The sequence below is a fragment of the Dicentrarchus labrax genome, unplaced genomic scaffold (assembly GCF_905237075.1).
Source record: "Dicentrarchus labrax unplaced genomic scaffold, dlabrax2021, whole genome shotgun sequence".
Classification (NCBI taxonomy): Eukaryota; Metazoa; Chordata; class Actinopteri; family Moronidae; genus Dicentrarchus; species Dicentrarchus labrax.
In genome coordinates, this window is record NW_026136718.1 from 2,502,091 (window position 1) to 2,528,845 (window position 26,755).

Consider the following 26,755-nt stretch of genomic DNA (forward strand, 5'->3'; position numbering starts at 1 on the left):
ACATATGCGTGTATATGTTGTAAGTGTGTACAGTTTGTATTGAGGACAGTATATCCTGCTCCAGTCTGAGCCAACATGAGTCATCGTTTCCAAAACAGAGACTGCCCACTCGGTGCCTGACAAGTTGGCACAGTGTGTGTCTGTGTATGTGTGTGTGTGTGTATATGTGTGTGTGTGTGTGTGTGTGTGTGTGTGTGTTGTTGGTACATCCATGTAATCAGCATACAAATTCTAACTGGGTCAAAGTGTACCAACAGACACGCAAGACACGGACACAAATACACAAAACCAGCAGTGATGAAAATGCCCATATGCCCACTTATTCATACACACACACACACACACCCACAGATGTGTTTGTGCTTCCATACTTGTAAAGACACTCTTTGAAATAATGCATTGCCTGAATACATAACCTTAAGACGAAGCGAGGACTGTTCAAACTGTTCTCACTTTCTTCTCACGTGCCCCCCCCAAAACAAACAAATACAATCTCCCTCTCTAAAACCTGGTGTCACTTTTCAAAAACGTCCTCACTGTCCAAAAAAATTGCCATCACCATGCAAAATTCTTTTACTTTCCACAAATGTCGTCACCATCAAGGATTTAACACTCCTCAGCAGGTCCTCACAAAGATAGAGCTACGAACACACACACACACACTCAGAGTTACTGGGCCAACACACTGAGCGATGTGTGGGCACGGCAGAACCAACCGGCTAAAAAAGGCTAGCTATCACCATGGCAACGTCCAGGCCGTGTACCAATCGGAGGTCAACTAGATGAGGTAATGTTCTAGAAAGCTTTCTGAGCCCTTGTGACTCTCTCTCTCTCTCTCTCTCTCTCTCTCTCTCTCTCTCTCTCTCTCACACACACACACACACACACACACACACACTCACGTTTGATAGGAAAATACTGTACATACGCAGTGAACCAACAAAATAGACAAAAAAAAAACAACAACACACTGACGGATCAATTAGGCGGGATCTGAGGCTGTGGAAGAACCTGAGAGTGCCTGTTCGATGTAACAACTCCCTCTTACATAACATTATTCCATAACTCATGCAGCGCAAACACACAACAAAGAGAGGCAGAGCACTGCAGCAGCTCGATGCTCTTCCTGCAGGGTGATTGATGTTGCATCGTGCTCTAATAATGATCCATGAAACATACCAAACCAGTTCTGCACACACTGATACAGGTCATTAACTACAGTGTCTCACTTCTACATGTTAACAAAAGATTTTATTTTTTTATTTTTTTGAAGTTTTTGACATCATTCCTGTCGGTTATGACGCGATGATGCAGAGAGGATCTCGAGAACCAGTATGTTGTAAACCTCTACTGGTTAAACTTTGACCTCTTATGTCACTCAGGTTGCAGCAATGACGTCACTGCAAAACAAACAACTGAATACAGCTCAGCCTTCGAAGCATTAAGGAGACACTTGTTGTTTTCATTCCTTTAAGGGTCTTTGGAACTGATGATAATAATAATAATTGTCTAAAACATTATACCTTGACAGGGTGCAGCTCCTGAATTGAGTTTGTTTTTGCTCTTCTATATGTGACTAAAATAGTGTGTCGACTGGAACTCTTCTTGTCGAGTATTAGGAGGCAGTTCAGGATAATACATTATATTCCATTTTTGACAATAGATCTGACTGAATGTTACACACTAGACCTTTAACACTTCTATGAACCAGCTGAACATGCATTAGATTTTACAGGTGTACTAATAAAGTGGCCACTGAGTGTATTAACTGTTGTTCACTATGTGTTGAAAACCTGTGAACGTACAGGAAAAAACTCTAAACAATTTCAAATTGCATGAAAGTTCATTCACAAAACATGCTTTACACCAACGGCACCTACAAATAAAGATCAAAAACAGCTACAGGTTGAAAGGATTAATTTATCTCTTTCTGTTGACGCAGCCATTAGCTTTGACTGCACTGAAACCAGGATAAAGAGAGACTTTACGCACAACCTGACATTTTTACATACTTTTCCTTCATCTCATCTTCCTGCATAACTCAAACCAACAACTCTGACAGTGAGAAAAGACAGAGAGATATTTCTACATGTAACAACAAGGCGAAGAGAAAGAGAGACGTCTTCCTTCCCTTCTCTTTGGCCTCCCACTTTCCTTCCTCAGGTTTTCTCACACATCACGGAGTCATCAGACCGTCCATCTCTGCCTGCCCTCCCACATTCACGCCAAACTATTCCTTCGCGTTGGATCACGTTACTTCACAGCCACATGTCAACACAAATCTGCACACAAGCAACCGCTTTTCATATATATTCCATAGGATCTGTCCGTATCTATTAGACCACTTACTGTACACAAAGCCGGTGCGACTGCAGGATGTCAGCGGCTGCATTTCTCTGCATTTTCCACCATAACGTGCGTCGGATTTCTCTCATGCAGCCCCCTTTCTGTCTCAACATATATGTGGGTGTGCGTGTCAAGCCTGCATGCCAAATTCCTCTGAGTGCCTACATGTCAGCTCCTCTCAGTCAATTACTTTGAGTATGTGCATGTCTTTGGCCCCATGCTGACCTCCCACCACTGCCCAAGGAGGCCAGGTGCGTGTTCGTATGTGCATGTGCGTGTGATTTCTTCCACACTTAATCTATGCTTCTTGCTCAATACACTGTATTGGATTTGCAGAGTAGTGGACTTTTCTGCAGATAATTGGACATGTACTCAGAAAACTATCCATCATAACAAGTCATTTATTCTCATTCTGGGTCTTATGATCCTGACTGCTTTAATCAAAATAATCTTCTGGATAAAACACTTAAAGGGGAATTCCCTGGTTCATACAGCCCGAAGTCTGATTTTCAGAATTTCAAACGTTAACTGGAAAGATATTACTTTATGAGTCAGGAGTTTAAAGCTGCACCAGGAAAGCATATTCCTCCCAAATAAGAATGTGAAAGTTCATTAAAGAGCAGCAGACAGCCCATAAGTTTATAATATATTTGCCAAGAACTTTCCCAGATCAGTCAGAAAGTGAAAAGGCATTAAAGTCCAAACTTTGGCAGCTCTTCCACATAACGACCACCCTGAATATTACTGTACAAGACATTTCTTGTCATTCTGTTTCTACCTGATAGTCATTATTGATGACATGAGGTCCAGTTACAGTCTCAACTAGTAAAACTCATGATCATTTATTTCTTGGTGAGCTTTTTGTGACACCCGAGAAGACAAATGAACACACAATTGCAGAGTAGTGCTGCATGAGCTGCTGTCAGTCACTGGATTTGATTCTAGGGCTGAAACTAATGATTACTTTCATTGTCTATCAATCTGTCAGTTATGTCCTCCATTAATCGATGAGTGGTGTGGTCCATGAAATGTCAAAAAAAGTCAATCACAAAGCCCAATTCGACGTCCTCAAATGTCTTTTTTTGTCTGTAACCCAAAGATATTCAGTTTACTGTCACAAATATTCACATTGGAGACCCTGAACACCAGGTGTTACAATTGAGAGTGCATGAAAACTAGTTAGTAAGCAAGCACTGAAGTCTAAATAGTTAGCTAAAAGTAATGGATAAATTGCTGAAGGAGATAAAAGTAACAGATAAATTGTCAAAAATTTTAGCAATACATTTAGGAATGATTGAAGAAATCATATGAAAATTGTCAAAATAGCTAAAAAGTAACAGATAAATGGCCGAAATTGCCAAGAATAATGGCTATATGTTTGAAAAAGAAAGAAACCCTGACAGTTCAACTTTATGAAAAAATATTCTAATAATATCAACCTGTATATAGCCAGGAGACTAAGCCTGTTAAACAAGTTAACTAAGTTTAAAATGGAACATGACTGGTGTTGATGAAGGGTACCTGACAGGGCTGTGGGGGTACATCTGAACCACCAAACCCCTCTGGTGTAAGAGTAATGAGTCAGTATGAACACAACAGACCAGCGCTGTAAAACAATGATTCTTTGTTTTCCTTGTACAAGTGAACAGAAGCAAAGGTGTGAAAGTGACCTTAACAATAGTTCCTGAATTACTTTGAACAGCAAAAAAGTTACTTTAAGGTCTCACTGAACTGCGAGAACAAAAACTACAAATCATTCTTGTAAGTGGAGACAATGGAGAGACTAATGACTCCACTTGATGTGCCGGTGAGTCAGCATAAATCCGTTTCATGTACATGTCACACCATGCAGGTTAGAACGAATGGGCTACCTGCACTAAATAACCTTTTTCCAATCACAATCAAACTGTAGGTGATAATTAATGTTTTTGTCCTCCCTCCCTCTCTCTCTCCCTTCCTCCTTTCTCTCCTCCTCAGAGTCTAGAGTCTGATTTTGTGAGCTCCCCACCTCCATCCCAAAATAAAGTACGGAGTCAGAGCACTCCCTGGTGGTGCCAAAACTGAACTTCAGCAACTCAAACTTGGAAACTTTTTTAGTCTTGAGTGACTTTGGCTCCAGCCTCAGCAGCCAGATACGAGCCGCTCTCAGCAGGAGTTCGGTTTAAGTACAAAGAGGAGAGCTGGAAAGGGGATTTGGGAGCTTCGGCTGCTGGTGATGAGCCACTTGTTGCTTCAACAATGCAGAGATCCACAGAGCCTAAGATTAGATATACTCTTAGTCTTTTACTGCAAGTGAAAAAATACCATAAAATATGTTGCTGTGCAGGCAGAGAATCACATCTATAGAATCTTTAAAGCCCCTTACACTCAAAAAATAGTGTTTCTTCTTGATGTTTGATTGATGTCTGTGCAGAGTTTGACACTAGAAGGATGTTTTCACATTCATCTGCTGAAAGTGGAAAGTTTCTCTGAGCTAACTGAAAATCTGATTTTAAGGGGCGGGGCCTATGAGAAGGATTTGTGACATAACTAATTCAGTCCTGGTCCAGTATGTAACTCATACAGTGTGATCCACCAGTGCACAGACACTGACACTTTACAGTGAAGGAGGAGACGTCTTGTGTCCAGCAGGAAAACTGATGAACAAACATTTGCATATTCATAGATTGTGGAATTTTCAGATAAGTTCACTTAACTCAAACAAATTGTTGAAACTGATCACATTGACAATTTTAATTAAAACAAACTCAATGTTGTTAATTAAAAAAAACATTATTTTTGTAATTTTTTGGCATTTTGTACTGTGAAAACAAAATACCTAAAAGTAAAAAGGACTTAATCAGGAATGTTTCTGTAACTTGTACAACTAAGTTGGTGTCGCTTCAAATTACTAGTAAAAGCTGCTTAATCATGAATGTTTTTGAACTTAAAATAATAAGGTTGTGTTACTTACAATTTTTGATTACACTGTAGAAGGAGCAGATGATGTTTGAAGGAATTTAATGTGGAAATTATACTTTTTTGTAGAAAAAAACATACCAAACACACATTATTGTTCCAAGTCGATTATTTGTACTATACAAATAAATAAATAAATAACAGGGTGTAGGATTGTTGCTGATTGCAACCCCCTCCTGGGCAGTGGCTGCAAAACTCACGAAAAACCTGAAAATCCCTCTAGAGCCAGTGGTTGGTTTGTCTGTTCTGGGCTACTGTAGAAACATGGCGGTTCAACATGGCGGACCCCGCCAGAAGAGGACCCGCTGCCTCTGTAGATAAAAACGTCTCATTCTAACGTAATGAAAACACAACAATTCTTATTTTCAGGTGATTATACACTAATGAAAATACACCTGTGAATATTATATTCCATTTCTATCAATAGCTCCTCCTCAATGTTACACACTGGACCTTTAATACATGTCTTCCTCCTCTTTGTCTCCACATATTTCACTCTAATGCGTGTTTGTGGGTGTTTGCCAGGTGTTTTTTGATGAACCTTCAATGTAAGCAACAGGACAGGAAGGCCATTTGGTAAATTTGTAAAATAATATTATGGTGATATTATATTATATGCCTGGCTAATTTTAATTTACAATTGTATATAATTCATTTGATATTATATTTACATACTTGATTTACAGACAGGATCTAAGATTTGTTTGGGAGAGAAATTGTAATTTGATTCTTTTCTTTGTTCAGAACCAAGACAATCATCACATTAAGAACGCTGCAATCATTCTGTGGCTGAATAAAACAGATAATTGATGGCAATCCTTGTTTGTTTGTGGAACATTATATCCACAACTGCTCATTCTAAGGTAACAGAAACACAACGACAAATCTCTCCTCACACACACAGATCGCCACACGCATTGGCAGATCTGCCACAGCTGAAGTGAAGCAAAAGTCACATACAAAAAAAAACAACTGAGAGTCCCGCCTGAGTTGTAACTGATGCATTGTCTGTATTTCCAGCTCTTGGAGCAAATACTTCGGCCATTAAAATGAATGTGAGCACTTACAGATTTGTCTATATATTTAGAAATCTCAATACAGATTTGTAGATTTTTTTTTACAAATTTCCAAATCGGATTACCCGCACACAGATTCTGAAAACACATTTGCAGATTTCTGTACACATTCACAAATCTCAGTACATTCTTTTACACATTTACCAATCTGATTACCCACACACAGATTGAGATACAGTTTGTACATAGCTTTTCTACAAAAATAGCTCCATACCTGTGACTTTTATGTGCCGCATTGATGAGTTGACCGGCCGCGACAGGGGTTGCTTTATGAATGTATTCCTGGGTTCTTACACTGGTTACTTTTGTCTATTTACAATTCCAACAAAGTTTATTCAAACAACACGACCTTGTCCTCAACAGTTTTGACAAAAAATGAGATGGCAGCATCAGTTAATGTAATTCTATCAGGAATGTTTTCTTTTCTCCTTTGCTGTACTTTAGAACAAAATAACTGAAAGCACATTTTTATAGACTGATCTGACCTCTACAACCCAAAAAGGCTTGCATTTACACTGTGGTTAAACAAACTATTTTTTATTTTCTTTGTGCCCATGAAATTCTTTCTTTATATCAATCTATCTGTCTGTCTATTTAACCTTGGGCTACTGTTACATTTCATTCAGTTGAGACTTCTTGGAAGTTTTACAGAAAAATTACTCAACCTGGTAAGAATGGTACCACAACCTTTATGTAAATGTGCCTCAGGAGCTTATTCAGACACGACCGACATGTAAAATTATCACCGGTTTCTGTAATGAGGTGCATGGCTGAAAGGGGCTTTACTCTCATTTGCTCAGCTTCGTCTCTCTTTTATGTGGGCGGTTCTGAAGTGTATGACATTGTACATGATGATACAGGGGTGGAAAAGTATAGTAAAGGACACTGGTAGAAACTTTTACTAAACTGTGCTGACGAAGAGGAGTTGCATCTTCCATCAGTGTCAATGTCTTCTCTTTGTGTTTCTCTGTAGAGACACTGGGTGTCGACGCAGGCGTTCAGACTCAACTTAAAGATGATCTTTAACTATAGACTGTATAATAACTTTCTGAACCGTCCCGGAGCTGGCTTTCCTCTGTCTTCAAAGGACACAATAAATGTTCTTAATATACTTCTGCACTATGTGAAATCTGTCCTAGTAATACAGTTAAGAGTACTTTAGCTACCATGCAGTTGCCATACCAGTGATTTACCCCTTCAGAAGCATTTATATTGAAATATTAAGAAAAACAAATATACTGTCTGTTACCATCCGTGCTTCATATTATACCTTTATAAAATTTAATCTGTAAATCAAAGTGAAGCCTTTGTATTTATAATAAAACTCCACATAAGAATCCAGGAAGGAAGCAGTTATGTGTAATGTGACCAGTGATGACATGTATAGCCGCATGTCGTCATTCCACCGCTGGCTGTCGAGGTGGTGTCCAGAAAACGATGTGGGCTTCATTGATAACTGGAAGCCTTTTTGGGGAAAACCTGGTCTGATTAAGAGAGACGGCATCCATCCCACTTTGGACGGAGCGGCTCTCTTATCTAGGAATATGGACAAGTTGGTAACACTTTATCATGAGTACAGACTACAATATGTTCTATATCCCTTTGTGTTGTGTCTCTCCTTCGTCTGTTAAGATAACTGAACATTTTGTGAGTCTCGAGGCATTGTCAGCCTTTATATCTCATTTGTAAATGCTTAATAAGCCATAGATAGTGCTCACTTTAGATAAGCTCGCGCAAAATACTTAATTAAGGAGTAGTAAGTGCTTTGTAACTGTGAATTCCTGCATTAATAACTGTTTATAGGCCATCATTAGAAAATGAATTTGTTGTGAGTTTTTATAGAACATCTGCTAACACAGTCACTAATCATTAATACATGTCTGAATAGTGGATGTGCAAGTGCATGCAGAAATGTACAGTACAATGAAGAGTAAAACATTTATAACTGTGATTATAAACCACATAGTAATGACTATTTACAGCAGAATCATGCTTTATAAATGATGAATTCAGTATTTACTAATCCATAACTAATGTGCTTATCAATGATGAATAAAACATTTTAACTGTTTATAAACTACATACTAATGTGTATTCATGCGTTATAAATGATGAATTCATTATTTATACATGCTTAACTAAGGCTTAATAGTGTGTACTCATTATAAAGTGTTACCGAGAAGGGTATTTCTAAAACCTGACAGTCCAGAGTTAGGACCAGGAAGCAGAGCTGCTGTCTTACACACTTCTCTGCTCTTTCTTTAGAACAGTCACCCACCCAAAACCCCATAGAGACTGTGTCTGTCCCCCGACCACCTAAATTATTTAAAGAAATAAAAACAAGAGGAGTTCAACATAAAAACCTAATAAAAATTCAAACTAACTCCTCAGTAGCACAAAATAAAAGAATGAAATGTGGACTTAAATATCAGGTCTCTGTTATCTAAAGCTGTTTTAGTTAATGAATTAATATCAGATTATGATATTCAGTATATAAAATCCCCTACAAAGCTCTTCATGGTCAGGCCCCTTCATATCTTAAAGAGCTCATAGTACCCTATTACCCCTCTAGAACACTACGTTCTCTGAATGCTGGGCTACTTGTGGTTCCTATAGTCTCTAAAAGTAGAACAGGAGCCAGAGCCTTCAGTTACCAAGCTCCTCTCCTGTGGAATCAGCTTCCAGTTGTGGTTCGGGAGGCAGACACCCTCACCACATTCAAGAGTAGGCTTAAGACATTCCTCTTTGATAAAGCTTATAGTTAGGGCTGGATCAGGTGAGTCCTGAACCATCCCTTAGTTATGCTGCTATAGGCCTAGACTATCGGGGGATTTCCCATGGTGCACTGAGCTCCTCTCTTCCTCTCTCTTTCTGCACTCATTCATGTGCCATTAATGCATGTTACTAACTTCACTTCTTCCCCGGAGTTCTTGTGCTTTCTCGTCTCGCAGGTTCTCATGGATCCTGGTGGAGCCTCCTGCCATGGATCCTGCTTGACTGCCATTGCTAATATCACTGATATTATTGTTGTTATTAATACTATTATTACTATTGTCACTGCTCATTGTCCCCCATCGTTGCTGTTGTTGTTGTCATCATCTTCTTCATATTCATCATCATCAGTCACTACTATTAGTGTATTTGTTGCTACGGTTGTTGCTGTGCAACAGTCTGTCTGTCTGTCTGTCTGTCTGTCTCTGTCTCTGTCTCTCTCTCACCCTAACTGGTCGAGACAGACGACCACCCACCTAGAGCCGAAGGATCTGTCCTAGGTTTCTGCCTTTTAACAGGCAGTGTTTCCTTGCCCTTGTCGCCAAGGTCTTGCTCATGGTGGTACTGTTGGGTCTCTGTAAATAATGTTATAAGGAGTTCGGTCTAGACCTGCTCTATTTGAAAAGTGTCCTGAGATAACTGTTATGAATTGGCACAAGTAAAATTGAATTGAATTGAATTGAAAAATTAATTGTGTTAAAGTACTGATGGTCAGAGGGAGATAACTGAGCCCATCAGAAGTTTCCAGAGCCGAAGACAACATATTTAGGTTGCTTGTTTTACCCGACCAACAGTTCCAATCTCAATTCAATCTCTTATGAACAGAGAAATGCAGCGAACCCTCACATCTGATTAAATTTCTCCACTTCAATTAATTAATTTTGATTAATTTCGTGTGTGTACCTGAGTCCAGAGCCTGGCGCAGCTCTGCGGGTCCACTGGAGGCTGGAGGAGCTCGATACAGAGACTCACTGTTCAAACCTGCACAAAGAACAAACGCAGAAGAGAGAGGTGAGACGTCAGCTGAGTAAATTGCTGGGTGTCAGCCTGGAAACATTTTTCCTTAAGGCTATGACAGACATATATAAGATGTATGCTTTACAAATGATGAAAGTCTGCTATAATGGCTCCAGGTTACTGATGCTGTGTTAAATTACATTTTTCATCTGCTCTTGCTGAATTAAACAATGCATCACCTTCTGCGCTCAGAGGGTAAAAATATAACATGTATTCCTTATGTGAGAGGAAGCTTAGGTGCTCTTACTTATAAGCTACTTTAGAAATGAAATACTGTTGATGTAATAGTGAAATGAGAACATGGATATTAATCTGTCTGTTTGTTACATAAGGAGCTGGATTCAAGATATTGTTCCCCTAGTTTAGCAAAAAGATTAGCAGCAAGGGGATATAGCTGTGTGCTGCTTCCTGAATCTTGTCGTCACAGTCACAGTTTCCAGGCTGGGTAAAATGGTGTCAGTAGCAAGTGTTACTGTTACTTGGGACTTTGCCCATCAGCAATCTGTGCTGTGTGCAGAAGCTTTTCATTTTGCCCTCATACCAATCATAAACCGCTGTTTACTTTGCCAAACAACGATGCAAGGTTACTAATATTAGCTGCCTTCGACAGTCAAAACATGCAGAAAAATATTATGTTAATGTAGCTGTTTGTTAAAGCTGCAGTAGGTACATTTTGTGAAAATACCTTTTTGTGAACTTCCACTATATCTGGACAGAAGGACATGAGATAGATAATCTATGAATAAAATCAGGTTCCTGTGGCTCTTCCTAGTGCTCTTAATGGCATTTGCAAGAATGCATGAGGCCTGAATTGACTCTCATTCCCAGCATCAGTATTTGACAACATGGGAATGAAACTCAACAATAAGCTGTCTTTCTTGGCTCTGATTGGTTGTTTTCATTCACCCACTGGATTATCAGTTTCGTGTTCTACTGTCAGAATATAGTGAAAGTTCCAGCAAATATGACAAAGAGTTATTTTTATAAAAGTTGCCTACAGCAGCTTTAACTGGTCTCCTGTCATTTTACAACCCCAGGTTGAGTACCCCTCCTCTAACAAATATGATCGCTACATTTGTCTGTATTCTCTCACCATGTTTCTCGATGGTTTCGATGAGTCTCCAAACGACCACAGGAGCCGCTTCAGACAGAAGCTCCGCCTCCACACCTGAGAGACAAGGAGAGAAAGAGAGATTTTTATTTTTTATTAATTCACATAAAAACAACAACCAAGCGTCCCCCAACTATTTATTTATTAATTATGTAAAATAAACACCATTAATTTTTAATGTGCCTGCCTTCTGTGCTTTGCATAAACTAATTATTTTAGAAGGAAAGTTTTACTCAACTGGAACAAAATGACTCTATACATCTAAGTCAAGGTGGGAGATTATTATGTAAAAAATAAATAAAAATCTTTGTATTTAATTTAGATTGTATCTGTAAGTCGTCAGACATCTGTCTCGGAAGTCAATATCACACATAGTAACATTGTGCTAAATCACATTGAATGAAAAAATAAAAAGCAAAAAGCAAGAAATGAAAAAAAACAGTTAAAAGCTGCCGAACAGTTCTGAAGAATAATTCAAATTCTTCCCTCAGTTGTTAAACCAGCAAGACCAAAAAACATTTTCTCAGCTATTTCTGCTATTCATCCACATACACAGATAAACCCAGAGAATGTGTGAGGCTGTGTGTGTGTGGCTGTGCCCTCCAGGAAGTGTGTACTGTTGTCTGAATAACCATAACACACACACACACACACACACACACACACACACACACACACACACACACACACACACACACACACACACACACACACACAGCAGGATAGAGACATTTTAAATGTCAGTGTAGAGTTCATGCTCAGGTCAAAACTTTACATGCCACAGGCTGATGGCATGGCAAACACCACACACACATTTCTATTTACCTACACAGGGACACATGTTGAGTCCAGATTTTTTCTAAAAAAACCAAACAACTTGATATAAACTGAACCAAATGGAACCATTAAAGAATTTAATTTCAGTTGGCATTATATTGCTAGATCAGACAGATTTGCTCAGGAATACTTAACAAACAATTATGGGAATTTATCAAATTTGCAACACAATTTCATGTGAAAGTTAAGCTGAAATAAAACATCAAGCATCAGAGCAGCAGGCAAACTCCACTGCTAATAACAATACATGTGGTTTTATTGCACTGAAAAGAAAACTATATGTACCAGGAGCGGCCAAACTGACCATGAAAATATTCACAAAAATGTAAATATCATGCATGTGCTGCCTGACAGCAGCTAATCAGCTGGAGTGGAAGTAAAAGGTTAAGCAACATGTGGGATTTGATTATAGCTCCACAAGCTGCAGCTGCAGCTGTCAAAACATCCACTATTGGGAATCAATTAGATAGAGGAAAGAGAGAATTTTCCAATTAAGGGTTAATATGCAAATTGCTCAGCTAATGCAGGATGCACTGTGGTGGTGGAGAAAAGAGACGGTGGAGTGGAAGTTGATGGAGGTATGATGGAATCCCAGTTTCACTGTCACATTCATACTCTTACATCCTGTATTTTCAACATGGGAAGTCAAGGACACAATGTGACATTGAAGTGGTTTGAGTTGTGGAAACATTGTAAGTCAAATCAAAACACAGTGAACAAAGTAGTGCATCAGTTTTTTCCACTCCAACTTTACATTTATACTGTATGAGCACCAACAACTGTCAGAAAAAATGGCAACGTTCTTAGGCACCAACATTTTTAAAAAAAATGAATGGAATAAAATATATTAAATGATTTATATTATTTAATGTCATTTATTAATAATTAAGTTCTCCTGTCTAGATCAACCATGTTTTCTCCTTGTGTGACAAAGCAATGTAACATCCAGTTGTAAATTCCATTGCGGAGGATGTTAATTTTACCTTCTTCTCTTGTCTACTAAAAAATCTGAATCAATCAGAACATTTACACTATACTATACTATACTATACTGGAGAATATTACATAAACAGGTCATTTTACTTCTCAAAGGTCAATACAACTTGACATAAAAGAACCATACACATGCTATTAATGGATAAACAAGCAAGACATAGCATAGTGTAGTGTAGGGTAGCTAATTTCACATATACATAGTAGTTTGTTGGAATTGTTTGGTAGGTTTTGTGTTGAAGTTCTGCACAAGTGGAATAAAGACGGAACATCATCTGCATACAGGATTGCCTTCCGAAATATTTCCTGCACATGTATGACACGTGTCTTTCAGCCAAAAGCCTTACAGCCTTTTTAACACGAGGTAAATGGTCACAGTTTGGTTAGGTTTAGGCACCAAAACTACTAGATAAGGTTTCGGAAAAGATTATGGCTTGGGTTGAAATAACTACGTTAAGTTACATAAATCACACAACGTAAGTTATGCTGCAAGTAATGGACACGTAACATAATTTATGTACCTTTAAATTTAAAATAACTCAACAGAAACCCTGGTCTCCTGGGTAAAAGTCCTGTGTTTTTATGAGCCATCCATCCACCCCAACACCTCCAGGTGTGGACTGTCTTAACATAGAAGCCTGGTGCGTCTCAAACAGATGTGTCTATGAGATGCCAAGGGGCTACAAAACTTCTGTATTTGAGAACCAGGGAATGAAAACAAGCTGCTACATTCTTCAGAAATACAATTTTGTAAATTATAAAATAAAAGTTGTTATTCATTCATAAATTATGCATAACATTAACTTCCACAATACCATTTCTATTAATGCAATGAGTGCCCTGAGTTTTTCTTATAAAAAAATACAGTTTTAATCCCTAATTCAAGTCGTTTTTTGTGTTACGCTATGGTCAATGAAACTCAACACTTTCTACAAATATTTCAAATTAAAATATTAAAATATATCACATATGGAAGTGAGGGGGGCGCCTATTGAACCATTGGAAGTAGGGCCGCAACAAACAGAATCTGACATTAAGAGTTTGCTTTATAAAAAATAAGAAAATACTAAAAACAGCCCATTGTGACATCTTCAAAGTCTTTGTATAGTCTGACAAACAGTGCAAAACCCAACGACATTCAGGTAACTATCATATAAAATGAGGAAAAGCACAAACACCTTACACTGGAGAACGTGGAATCAATACATCGTAAATTCATTTTCTGTGACTAATTAATCAACTAATGTTTTCCACGGTCGACAGAAGGCTTTCATGTACAACATCTCTTTTATTGACGGTAGAAGTGTCTGTAATTGTGGAAATGTAGAGTGGAGAAGAGTTTGGACTCCTCTCCACTTCAAATACTATGTTTTAAATGTTTTTCTGTTCAGAAACCCATAAATTCAATGTGAGAGTCGGTGAGAGAGTCAGTGAGGGAGACAAAAGGATTTGAATTCTAAAGCAGATTTGCTAACACTTTGAACCTCGTTGTTTCTTTGTTGTTTGATGTCGCCTTATTATACAGTGTAATGTATATCCTTCCAGTTTAGTCAAATCCATATCATGGCACATACAGCCTCTCTACCAGTGTACCGTTAATAATCCGTTCATATAGTTTCCCTTTGTTCTGTCTCTACTTTCTTCCTCCGTCTGTCCTGCCTTGCTCACACAACCCGTTCTCATCTCTCTTTCATCCTCTTATTCATCATTTTTTCCGCTCATCATCTCCATCCCTGCTCACTCTCTTCTGCTCACTTACTCTTTCTCACCCCGTCTTCCCGGCTCAACAACTCCCTCGCTCTTTTGTTGTGCTGTTGACAGTTGTGTCACATCACACCGCACACACATCCCAGTGAGAGTCATGGCGAGTTAAACGACACGTGTCCCCTGACACACACACACACACACACACACACACACACACAAAACACACACACACAAACACACTTGCATAAACACATGATCCAATAATCTTATTAATCGAACGAATACACACATGTATCTGCTGTGTTTACAGGTGTAAAGACCTGTATGTGCTGCACTGATTGTGTTTTGTATTGTTTCAGGTGTATGTGTGTGTCTCTCTCTCTGTGTGTGTGTTGTGTGTTTGTGTGTGTGTATGTGTTTGTGTGTGAGCAATGAGAAGCGGCAGAGGAATTTCCGGAGATATAGGTCGTTAAATGTACAGTGCTTCCATTAACGTCACTGTCACAACGTATCACAGAGGCAATATCTCACCCAGAGGAGAGAAAGAATGAGTGGATAAGAGAGGAGCGGAAAGAGAGGAGAGGAGGACAATAGAACAACGAAAAGAAAGGAGGAAAAACGAAAAGAGAGAAGAGAAACAAGAGGACAAACAGAAGACAAGAGATGAAGACAAAGGAGAGGAATGTGGAGCAGGACATATAGAAGAAGAGATGGCAAGGAAAAAGAAAAGAGGAAAAGTAATCAACAAAGAAAAAAGAGAAGAGGACAAATGAGGAGGGAAGTGGACAAAAAAGAACAACAGAAGCGAGGACAATGGAAAAGAAAAGGAGGGAAGAGGACAAAGAAGAAGAGAACAAAGAAAGACGAGGACAACAAAGAGAAAAAAATGAGGACAAAGGAGACGAGAAGAAGAAAAGACAAAACAGAAGAGGACAACAGAAAATAGGAGAAGACAAGAACAAAGAGAGAGGAGACAAAGACAACAGAGGTGAGGACAATGGACAAGAGACGGAGGGAAGAGGACAAATGAGAGAAAAAGAAGACAAAACAGGAATGGAAAGAGCAGGACACAGAGAATAAAAGCAAGGAGGACAGAAGAAGACAAGAACAAAGAGAGAGACAGACAACGAAGGAGAGAACAAAGAAAAAAGAGGACAAGAGAAGAGGAAAAAAGACAAAACAGAGAAGAGAGGAAGACCGAGAAGAGGACAAAAGAGTGGAGATAACAGAGAAGATGATAAGTGAGGACACAAACAAAAAAAGAGAAGACAACAGAGAATTATACAAAAAGAACAGAGGAAGGAGGAAAAAACATAAGAGAGAGACGACAAAAAGGAGAACATAAAGAGAAGGGAAAGAAGAGGACAAAGGAGAAGAATGGAAGGAGAAGGACACTGAGAAGAAGACAAAGAGAAGACAACAGAGAGCAGAAGACAAGAAAAAAGAAGAGATGAGGAGGGACAACAGAGAGGAACCGCAGACGTGGAACAATGAAGCTGAGCAGTCGTTCAGCTCTGCAGCAGATCAGCCTCCCACCAGCTCCTATAGAGGACGTATGGAGCCGCGCACAAAGGCACACACACATTCACACACAGTAACACACACACACACATTAACACACATTAACACACATTCACTGCCGAGCCAGATAAACAGGCTGACACACACTCATAAACATACAGCTGTGACTGTGAGAGAGACAAAGAGAGGGAAATGCACCAAAAGTGTGTGTACCAGTATGTGCGTATATGTGTCAGTATTCAACCCCCCCCGACTCCCTCCCACCTCCCAGTCACTGAGGTGTTCTGTCATTAAAACATGCTCCATTGCTCTATACTGCAAAGATCATATACTGCACTGGTACACACACACATAAACACACACACACACACACACACACTTCTCTACTCGCTGTCCCCTACAGACAGCTGTGGTCTCCGATCAGCAATGTTTGAAAATGATTTATTGATCAGCGTTGGCATTATGAAGTAGACCCTGAACCGCTGTTCTTTTCAATTTAAACTCATAATACACACACAGACATCTACACACATGCACACACACACACCATACACACCCACACACACGTGCACCTGAACATCAAGCTGCGAGAGTGAAGTTATAGATTGAGGTGCCTATATACTCTGAGACATATGGTGCCTATGGGCAGCAGAGAAGTCATATATTCTCTTGATGTATAATGCATCGCATTTAGGTCAAATACTTAAACACTGAGTATGAAAAGGGGAAATGAATGTATTTTTGATGTTCAAAGGAGATTATAAGTAAGTTTGATCTTTATCCGAAGCTCCACTGCAGAAATTCAAAGTATCTGATCTTTCCCTCTTTCTCTCAGTGAGGCAGGAGGGCTGCAGCAGGCGGAGTTCAGCGCTGCAGTAACGCGCAGTGGCACCGGGGGGCAGCTGACTCCAGGCCTGACTGGACAGTGCTGTGGCCTTTTATAGAGAAGTCACATTCAGCAGTGAGAGGTTCAGTGAGAGGAATGGATGTGAAACTGGGATCAGATAAAGGTTGACATAAAGGTGAACAGACTTCAACTGGTGCTGCACACAAATGATGTGTTCTTGTGCATGAAAACTGTTGCTGTTGATGTACAGAGGGTTCAGGTTTATCTTTACTTGACCTTTATTTTTGAAAACTGAATTTATTCTCAAGGGAAAAAATGCTACGTTGCATTGTTGGTCCAGGTTGTGTTCACATTACAAATTTACATTTTGTACAAATAAAGTAAAAAACTGGCAGCTGTGGTTGCCAGAACTTCACCGTAATAAATACAGAACTTCTACTACTATCATGGTAAAAGGATGTCGGTGCTGTTGATTTTACGGTTGAAGCTGGAAGGATGTATTACATATTTTACGCTAGAAAAACAGGTTTTTACCATCAAAACAAACCAAAACAAACCATCAAATACTATATGAGTGACTATGAATGTTATCTGTGCAATTTATTGTCCGTTATATAAAAAACTACTTTATTCTGTGTAAATTCCTTTAAAATGACATATAAATATAGGTTTTGCCGTGATATATGACAGTGTTTTACTGTCAATTTTCAATCTACAGATATTTTTTTTACAGTTACAGACCCACCTGGGGCAAATCAAAATCTGGTGTCACATAGAATCACTGATTATAAGCATTATTAGACATGTAGTCAATAATGACTAACAGGTAGAGAAGAGACAAAAAGGAGGCGTCTTGTACAGTGATTATTCTGGGTACATTACTGTGGGATCTCACACTTTTTAATGGACTTAATGAACTGACAAAATGTGCAGAGTAGAATATAAGTAGAGCAATTTTAACAGCTTTTCACCCGTTAATCAGAGAAAATACCCTCGCTGATGGGCATACAAAATGATTTGCATAAATACATATGGCTTATACAGATCAATCCATTATTAGTTCCATCATAAGTTTGCTTCCTGAATAGATTTCACGCACCAGAATCGCCCCAATTGGAAACGCCCTTTCCATTTCGGCCCGCTTGTTTTGCCCCGCATCCGAGCACGATTGCTGTGTTCACATATGCATCGATGTATATAAAGATGGACCACAGGACAGCTCTCCAAAACTGAGGACAGAACCTCTCTATCGCCCCCTGCTGGCTGACTGCAGTGTAGGTCATAAAGCCTGTCCATGTTAGCAAATGGACAAAAAACTACATAAATACAGTACACAAGAAATGAAATGTTCCCAAAGATGGTTTCTGGCATTTTAAGTAGTTCTTATCACGCTGATGTAAGTGTTTATTTTTCAGACTCCCAATAGGGAAAGCGACCGTATCTGGGATAATTTGGCTTATGCCCAAAAGAAACATACCCAAAAAGCTCCCACTTTTGAAGGCAGCTTGACTTAATGTATGAGAGTTGGAAGATTTCTTTAGTTGCCCATCTTCCTGTTTCAGCTCGTCCCCTGTAGCCTGACCAAACGTCCAAAGTCAAAACTGTACTGTACTGTAACTGTAGGTCTGTATGGCAGACAGATAGACAGGTATAGAGAGAGATGAGGTGGAGAGCTGAGGTGACCCGCAGGCTGCTGGAGCGTGACGACCGTATCCTGTTACCAATGTGAAGGCTTGAAATGACAATCTCCTCTACTGCTGCTCATATAATTCACATTCGCTCATCTTCTTCCTCCTCCTCTTCTGGTCCACTCTGGTTTTCTCCATCTCTCACTCTTCTGCCGTGCTTCTTCCTCTTTGTTTCTTTGTTCTGTGCTGTTCTTTGTTTCTGCTCCACTGGGAATTCAGTTACTGGGAAATGATTGAGGAAGTACTTTGTTTTGTAGTTCTATGAATATCATCCATCTTGCCATGTACATGTTGAATGTTTGAAGCTGATTCTGCAGCGAATTAAGGGTTTATTTCGACTAGTTTTACGAAGGGAATACAGTTACAAAGTCCAAACAAGATTCTAACTCCGGGTAAGATGAGGACACAGCGGGGGACACAAGAGGCATGAAGCGGGTAGCGGAACAAGGAGGCAGTGACGGCGCATGTAACTCTGTTAGATGGTTAGACAGCAGAGTTGGTGAGTTTTGGTTTGTTTCTGTCTGATTGCATGCGTGTGGTAAAGCACTCACATTGGACGAATATCAGCAATCACCGACTGTTGGTTGACCCTAAAGGAAGGCAACCTGTAGATAAAAATGTCTTATTCTAAGGTAACAAAAACACAACTAATAACATAGTCATAATATTATATTTAATTTCTGCCAATAGAGCTTCCTAAATCTTAAATAATTTCCGTTTCTTTCCGTTCTAGCTTTGTGATTCACATTCCAACACAGGAGGTGGCAGTAATGGACACTGATAATTTATTTGCCAAAAAAGAGACAAAACACACAATAAAGGTTAAAGATGAATTTGACTGATGGCTTTTTTCTATAGATAACACAATATTAACATTATCGTGAATTCTTTTGGGCACATAGTCGTGTAGTGAGCATCTGGTATTGTGAACCACCTAACCACAGTAATAAAACTCAACAGCCACTTGACCTTTCCAGAAACAGTCCTAGAAATGGGTTCCCATGAAAACTTTACACCTTTAGAACGAGTGTTAGCTTTGCCTTTTCATCCCAGTTTGTGCAAACAGCCTGATGTATCTGCCTCATATGTGTTGAATCTTAAACAGTGTGTAGGAAAGACCCTCTGCAGTGGTGATTTTCGCAGCTAAGCCTCCGTAAAAAGCCCAGTGAAACCTTGATCCCCCATCTCCTCCTGACCAATCTCCCATGACAGCCTCCCGCTCTGAGGAAACCCCGCCTCTCTGTTCCCCAAGGGCCCTGACAACCAGGGCCAGCAAAGCACTCACACAGGCTTACTGTATGTGCACACTCTGACACAGCCATACGCATACATTAGCATACATGCATACACGTTCACTCACTGTAAGCATGCAAACATGGACGCTGCCTTTGTCTGAAAATTCAACTTTCGATTTAAAAGTCTCTGATGGTAAAAACACTGATTTACATTCATGAAACACAAACAGCCAAACACAAGCTAAATGCTATAGATGATGTCTCTCACACAAACAAATACAAGCCATTTGTCTTGCTTTGTGAGCACATACACTGTTAACACACCCATGCTGGATATACATCTTAAATGGACATTAAATCTGTCCTCAGCCCCATTTCTACTTCAATATGAGGCTCCATTTGTGCAAAAAATATGTTGATGCATATATTTATATCAGTGTTCATTGCCTTGACTTTGGAAATCACTTTTGTTGCTTGTCTTTGTTCAATGCTCCAGGCAAACGGAAACAACAGACATTAGTTCACATTAAATGGTAAGGACGTCAGACAGATGTAGTTATTCATGCAGCACAATCCAAAAATACAGTAGCCATAATACACAGCAACACTTCAGGCGTGAACAGAACCTCATAAGCCATAAATGAAATCTAAAGAAAGTAATGTGTAAGCTAAGTACAGTATGCAAAAGAAAGGAAATGAAACAAGTTGTAAAATCTGGAAACATATATTGTTAACATATTTTTGGCACAAATAGCACCTCATACATCAGAGTCGACATCAAATATTTTAGTTAATGTACTTTAAGTTACTACAGACCACCTTTTAAATCCAGTATCCTGGTGTTTTGATGTATTTCAGGAGGCCACTGATTTCCATTCATTTTACCACACTATGAGAATTAACTTGCAGAGACCTAAAGGGCCAGTGTGCAAGATTTAGTGGCATCTAGTGGTGAAGTTGCAGATTGCAACTAACTGAAGACCGCTCGCCACTGTTTATGACAATATGGCGGACTCCGTAGAAGAGGACCCGCTTCTTCTGTAGATAAAAACAGCTCATTCTAAGGTAACGACAACACAATAATTCTTATTTTCAGGTGATAATACACTAATAAAACATACATATTTCTGCCAATAGATCCTCCCAAATGTTACACACTGGACCTTTAATACCGAATTATTTACATCCATGTTTTTCTGGGTAATCCGACCCGCATCCCTACATAGAAATAAGTCCGCAGGCTGTAAAAGGCAACCGAGAAAGTCTGGGAAGCTCTCGTCTTTGAAGTTACATTACAACCTGTTCACAAATTGCTAATAAAAAGTGATTACTACATAAAAAAATGGTACTCTTAAACTGTCTGATTTTGACGTTTGGGATCAATGTTGCAAACTGTCTCCTGTTGGTTTCTTTTATTCATGACTACAATCCTTCCCTAACCTGAACCAAGTCTAGATTTAATCACAGAGCTGGCCGATCAGAAAATGTATTCATTACTTCAGAAAGCAACCTGTTGTTCACGTGGGAGGATTTTAAAAAAACTTTTAAGCAGCACACAGTCAGCGATTTCAATCAAACTCATTCTGTGACTCAGTGATTCTGTGTGACTCACAGCGCGATTGAAAATATTTTCCAAATCATACTGTACGTTTTCAGATGGATTTCCTTCCCAGCAGCCCCTGCGCTCGCACCATTTCAGTATGCATGGAGAAGCAATCCATCACAGAAAACTGTTTTGTCACATTTATATTTTTTTGGGTAAAGTTATTGCTCTGTGAAAATGCAGTTGTAAGCAGAAACTGTTTTGAAAACTCTCGTTCCCGACGTGTATTTCAAGGACATTTGGACATCTGAGAGACGACTGAATATTAATGCAAGAAGCTGTGAAAGTCACAATGTAATTTCCGCAACGTTTGGATTTAAAACTTTCCGTCTAATATTTATATTTTTGCCACAGTGACTCAAACTACAAGACGAAGAGTGTTTCAGCCCAGGTGATATTCTTTTATTTCATGGGCTTTTCACAGCCCATTACAGTTACAATTAAAAACCAGTTCACTCAGTAGTTAGTTTGATTAAAACCGACTGAACACTGAACATCAGCAACCGTCTGACAGATCAGCTGGACCCTACAGTGTCTCTCTCATTCATCCTCTTCTCTCATTTTTCTCTTTCTTCTTCCTCTCATTTATCACCTCTGATAGATCACCAACGTCCAGCTATTCATCATCACATTGGCATCATGTTACCAAACAACCTGACATCCTGCCCAACAGGGTCTCAATACATTATTGATGATACAAGTGAGGGCGTGCCACAGGTTCACATTCATCATCTAACAGACTTTTCTCACAGCAAACTAACTTTGTGTGCTGCATGGTGCTGACCAGGTTGTGTACGGTGGGTAAAGCTAAAGAAATAAAATAAGCTAAAAGCTGCAGGGAAGCTTCAGAGTTGGTGGTAATTCTCTGTGGGTTGGACCTGAAAATCCACACCTTTATTTTTTTGGCCTTTTATTGGCTTTATTAGATAGTGACAGCTGTAGATTGACAGGAAAGGTGGGTAGAGAGAGGGGATGACACGCAGCAAAGGGCCACAGGTTGGATTCAAACCCGGAACACTGCAGCAACTCCGTACATGGGTCGCCAGCTCTACCGACTGAGCTAACCGGGCACCGAAAATCCACACCTTTAACATTACACTTCACTGCATCCGTTGCATTAAGCATGAAGCTGGCTGTCACACTGACCTCTGACTGTCGGTGTGTGTTGGTGCATACGTAATGTGTGTGTGTGTGTGTGTGTGTGTGTGTCACACGTCACTATTTACATGTATGTATGCATGCAGCAGCTGTCCATATATTTGAATTTCTCTGTGTGACATGTCGTACTACACACACACACAACCCGGTCACTCCAGCCTCTTGGCGCAGAATTCAGGTTATTTCTGCTCGCCTTTGGCTGAACTTGGCTTATTTGGTAAACTCCCATCATGCCTCTCTCTTTTTATTGGCCAACAACTTGGAGAACGAACTAGGACAAAGTGTCACGGCCAACCAGAGCGAGAGCCAAGAGGCCGAGCCCTCAGTAAGGGTGAATCACAGTGCAGAGGGTGTGTGTGTGTGTGTGTGTCATGGTGGAAATTATTTGTGTTTCATAAATCATATATCAGGTCACATCAAACACACTTCCACTCACCAGTTTAACCGCTGCTCTTAATTATGTTAACCTGCAAGCAGCCATAGCAACAATAATGATGCTTCAAACTCCATTAGAGGAGTGGTGAAACAATCCTAACTGTATAATAGACTGAATAACGCTTCTTTTTTAAACAGATCGCATTTAAAGCCCCATTATGTAACTTTTCTACTTGAAAATAACAGCTTCACTATCATTTTAATGCTACGCTAAGTTGTAATAGCCTGAATGGCACCTCTGTAAAGTATGTTTCTGTTCTTGCACTATTTAACTTTTGGCTCTGGGTCGGAACAAGTGCACAACGCCTTAAGTCACACACCACCAACAATGTAAGTGATTTTGGTGAAACTGGATCATAAATTGCAATTAAAAATTTCCAGGCAATTTAGGTCATTTAAAAAGAAATTCTAGGTATTTCCATGACGATGACAATGTTTGGCTGTGTTATCAAAGTTGTCAACTCCCTAGTTTTTGGTCATAAGTAATCTAATGCACGTTTACAGCTCTACATATTCGTGACAGAGGTGCACAAATGTAATGTTGCTTTAAACACAGCCCTTTGGTTCCAGTGGTGAGCGACAACGGTAGAGGACACATAACGTACGCTCGGGTATCCTGTCATAGAAAATAACGCACTTTTCTTTGTGTCTAATTGCTTATCTGTTAAATTCTCCAAACACTTAATAGCAAAAAGTGTTTACTGACTATTTTCTGTAAACTGAACTGAACTGAAATTATGTTTGTGAGGTGTCTTTAAAGATTTGAATAAAGTCACATCTTCAGTACGAACAAACGGGCCTGGAGCTGACAGGCAGGGTAGGGGAATCAGAAGGTATTTAGACAGACTATAAAGACATTGTCTGTTTTGGTCTTTTTTAAAGTGGTTTATTAAAAGAAGAAATATATAGAATAACTGCCCTAACTAAAGAATCTGAATACTTCCTCCTCCATTAATGGCATACGCAGAGAGGACAAAGAGGAAGAGACAGGAATCTATCCATCCAGTAATTGCTACAGTTCAGAATTAGAGTGCAGAAACCATAACCCTCCTATTAAATTATTCCTCTCTCACACACAGTATACCACAGAGTGTGTGTGTGCGAGTGCATACACAATCGTACATCAGCTCCTGTGGCATCTGTCTGTATTATACATTAATGAGAGAGCAAGAGCTGGTGTGCATTCACAACCGAACACAAACACAGTAAAACGATATCTCAACACTTTTCCGCTCTCGAAAATACCCATCAGCAGATTCTTGTTGTTTTCATGAATACAAATGCGCTCGGCGGCCATCAACCTTTAACCATTCTCACTCACCTTCTGCAGACACACAAAGCGGCAACACAATCACACTCAGACAATCTAAAACAGCAAAAGACTTGTTTTTATGGAGAGCGTGCAGGCTCGCCTTGGAGGACAAAAGGAGCAGATTTATATAGTATTCCTCTGAAAGTGCTCTGATATAATATGAGGTGCGCTGGAGAGGGAACAAAGAAGAGATATGTGATGGACAAAACAAGAGAGGACGGGAAGAATCAAACGAGAGAAATGGGACAACAGATCTCTATTTATATGTGCTGACACGTTTTTGAATACAGAAGAGAACATGCACATTAAAGGACATGTACTACTGTACTTTGAAAAACACTGAATTGATTTGTTCAAAATGTGTGTTTTGGCTGATTATCAATCAAATAATTAGTTTAAGTCTTCACTTCTGACTATCTCTGATATAGTGAGTCTGATCTGAGACTTTAATGTTGATTAGCCTGAATATGTATCTGACACACAGCTCTAAGAACAGCTGTAGTCTTCTAAATTTGGCACAACCTTTATGAGCTACTTGAGCTACATACTGAAGACCCTGGTTCAAAGCTACAAAGTGGATCAGAATAAATTATTGATCTGATATTAAGGAAGGTTTAACAGGAAAAATCCAACTCCGGAGAGTGATGTGATCAGCTAGAGAGAAAATGAATCCTTCTGTTTGACTGGTTGGGAACTACAAAAATTCAGTCCACTCGCGGTTGTACAGCGGCGTTACATCGGCTCGCAGAGAGCACTTCAACCAGACAAGTTTTATTTTAGTCATCAACTTTCTAACAGAATGAATGTTAATTACAGACAGATTATATGATCGAGGGAGATAACAGATTCTTTACTGTCGGAGCGGTCAGAACAGAATCACTGGTGCAGCTAAATTATTTATCACATTCATAAACTCATTTTTACTTGGACACGCTGCAAAATGCTTAAGAGTGACCTAGAGGTTAGAGAAGCAAGCTTGTGACGGGAAGGTTGTCGGTTTAATCCCCCGGACCAGCAGGATAAATCTGAAAGTCAAAGGCAGCCTTTGCCCTGCCCTAATTACCACCACTGAGGTGCCCTTCAGCAAAGCCCTTAACCTGAGCCGCTCAGTGGGCAGCAGGTCAGACTGCGGTGGCGCTGGGCAGCTTCCAGGTGTGAACGTGATCAGGGAGGTCCTGGAAAAGAGAGCCCTGCTCTCAGTAAGACTGCCAGGCTTAGGAACTACCCTGAATAAATGATAAATAAGTTAAAAAAAAATTTGCCAACACCGACCCAGTAAAATACGTCGGAATCGACCCCGAAACAGATTCTTAGCATTAGCTCTGGACTTCTCTAGTTTGTGGCACTAACACAGTCAAAATGCAGTTGTTTTCAGGCGTTCATTAATTTCTTTGTACTTGTGCCTGTTTGGCAATTTCCTGGTTCCATACCAAGCCACTCACACTGATCAGGCGGCACTGTGCAAATTTGACATTCATTATGTTGTGAAATTGTCTCTGCTAGCTCAGGTCTAATGGTAATGGCACTAACAGACAACCACAACAACTACAATTTCCATCTCCGAAGAGTAGCGGGGGACACAGTTCCATGTTAACGCCGTTAAGAATGAATTCACCGACCGTAATGAAGGAATGTGTCAACTAGTTCAATGGTGTCTCACTGATGAGAACAACAATGGAGCTCTGTGACAGAGGAAAAAGCTACCGGACTGTATCAGACTTTGAGGGATACAAACTACAAATTATATATTTAGAAATAAATAAAATATAAACATAATAATACAAAACCCCCAACAAACATGCACAACAAAGGACACAGAAGCTGTGACCACACAGCAGCGCCCCGGTGCAAACACACAGTTACAGTCTAAGTGTCAGCTGCCTATTGAAGTGTGTATAATCCCCTATAGTGAGCTGTCCTATAATATTGTAACAGTAATTGCAGAGAGGTAAACAGCAGCAGCTCTCTGCGCTGAGGGCTGATATAATACTGTATGTGACGGAGCTGCGGGCTCGGACTCACATGAATATTTGACTAGAACTGTTGACATGTACGAGCGCCTGTACTGGTCTCTTTCACACACACGCACACACACACACACACACACACACACGCATGCATAGGGAGCCTCAGATCTTC

At 39.7% G+C, this 26,755-nt stretch overlaps 1 protein-coding gene across 2 annotated transcripts in view; it reads right to left on the reverse strand.

The window, feature by feature from the left end:
* The window catches only part of pik3r3b (phosphoinositide-3-kinase, regulatory subunit 3b (gamma)), a 211,258-nt gene that overhangs the window by 130,927 nt on the left and 53,576 nt on the right, over positions 1-26,755 (reverse strand). Inside the window, exons 3-4 of one of the 2 annotated variants that reach the window (XM_051375751.1) lie at positions 11,263-11,337; positions 10,056-10,133 (exon numbers count right to left, since the gene is read on the reverse strand). In XM_051375751.1, coding sequence (XP_051231711.1) covers positions 10,056-10,133; positions 11,263-11,337 — 153 coding nt within the window. Of the gene's footprint in view, positions 1-2,349; positions 2,408-10,055; positions 10,134-11,262; positions 11,338-26,755 lie in introns of those variants that run through there. The other variant, XM_051375752.1, reaches the window with a different exon arrangement.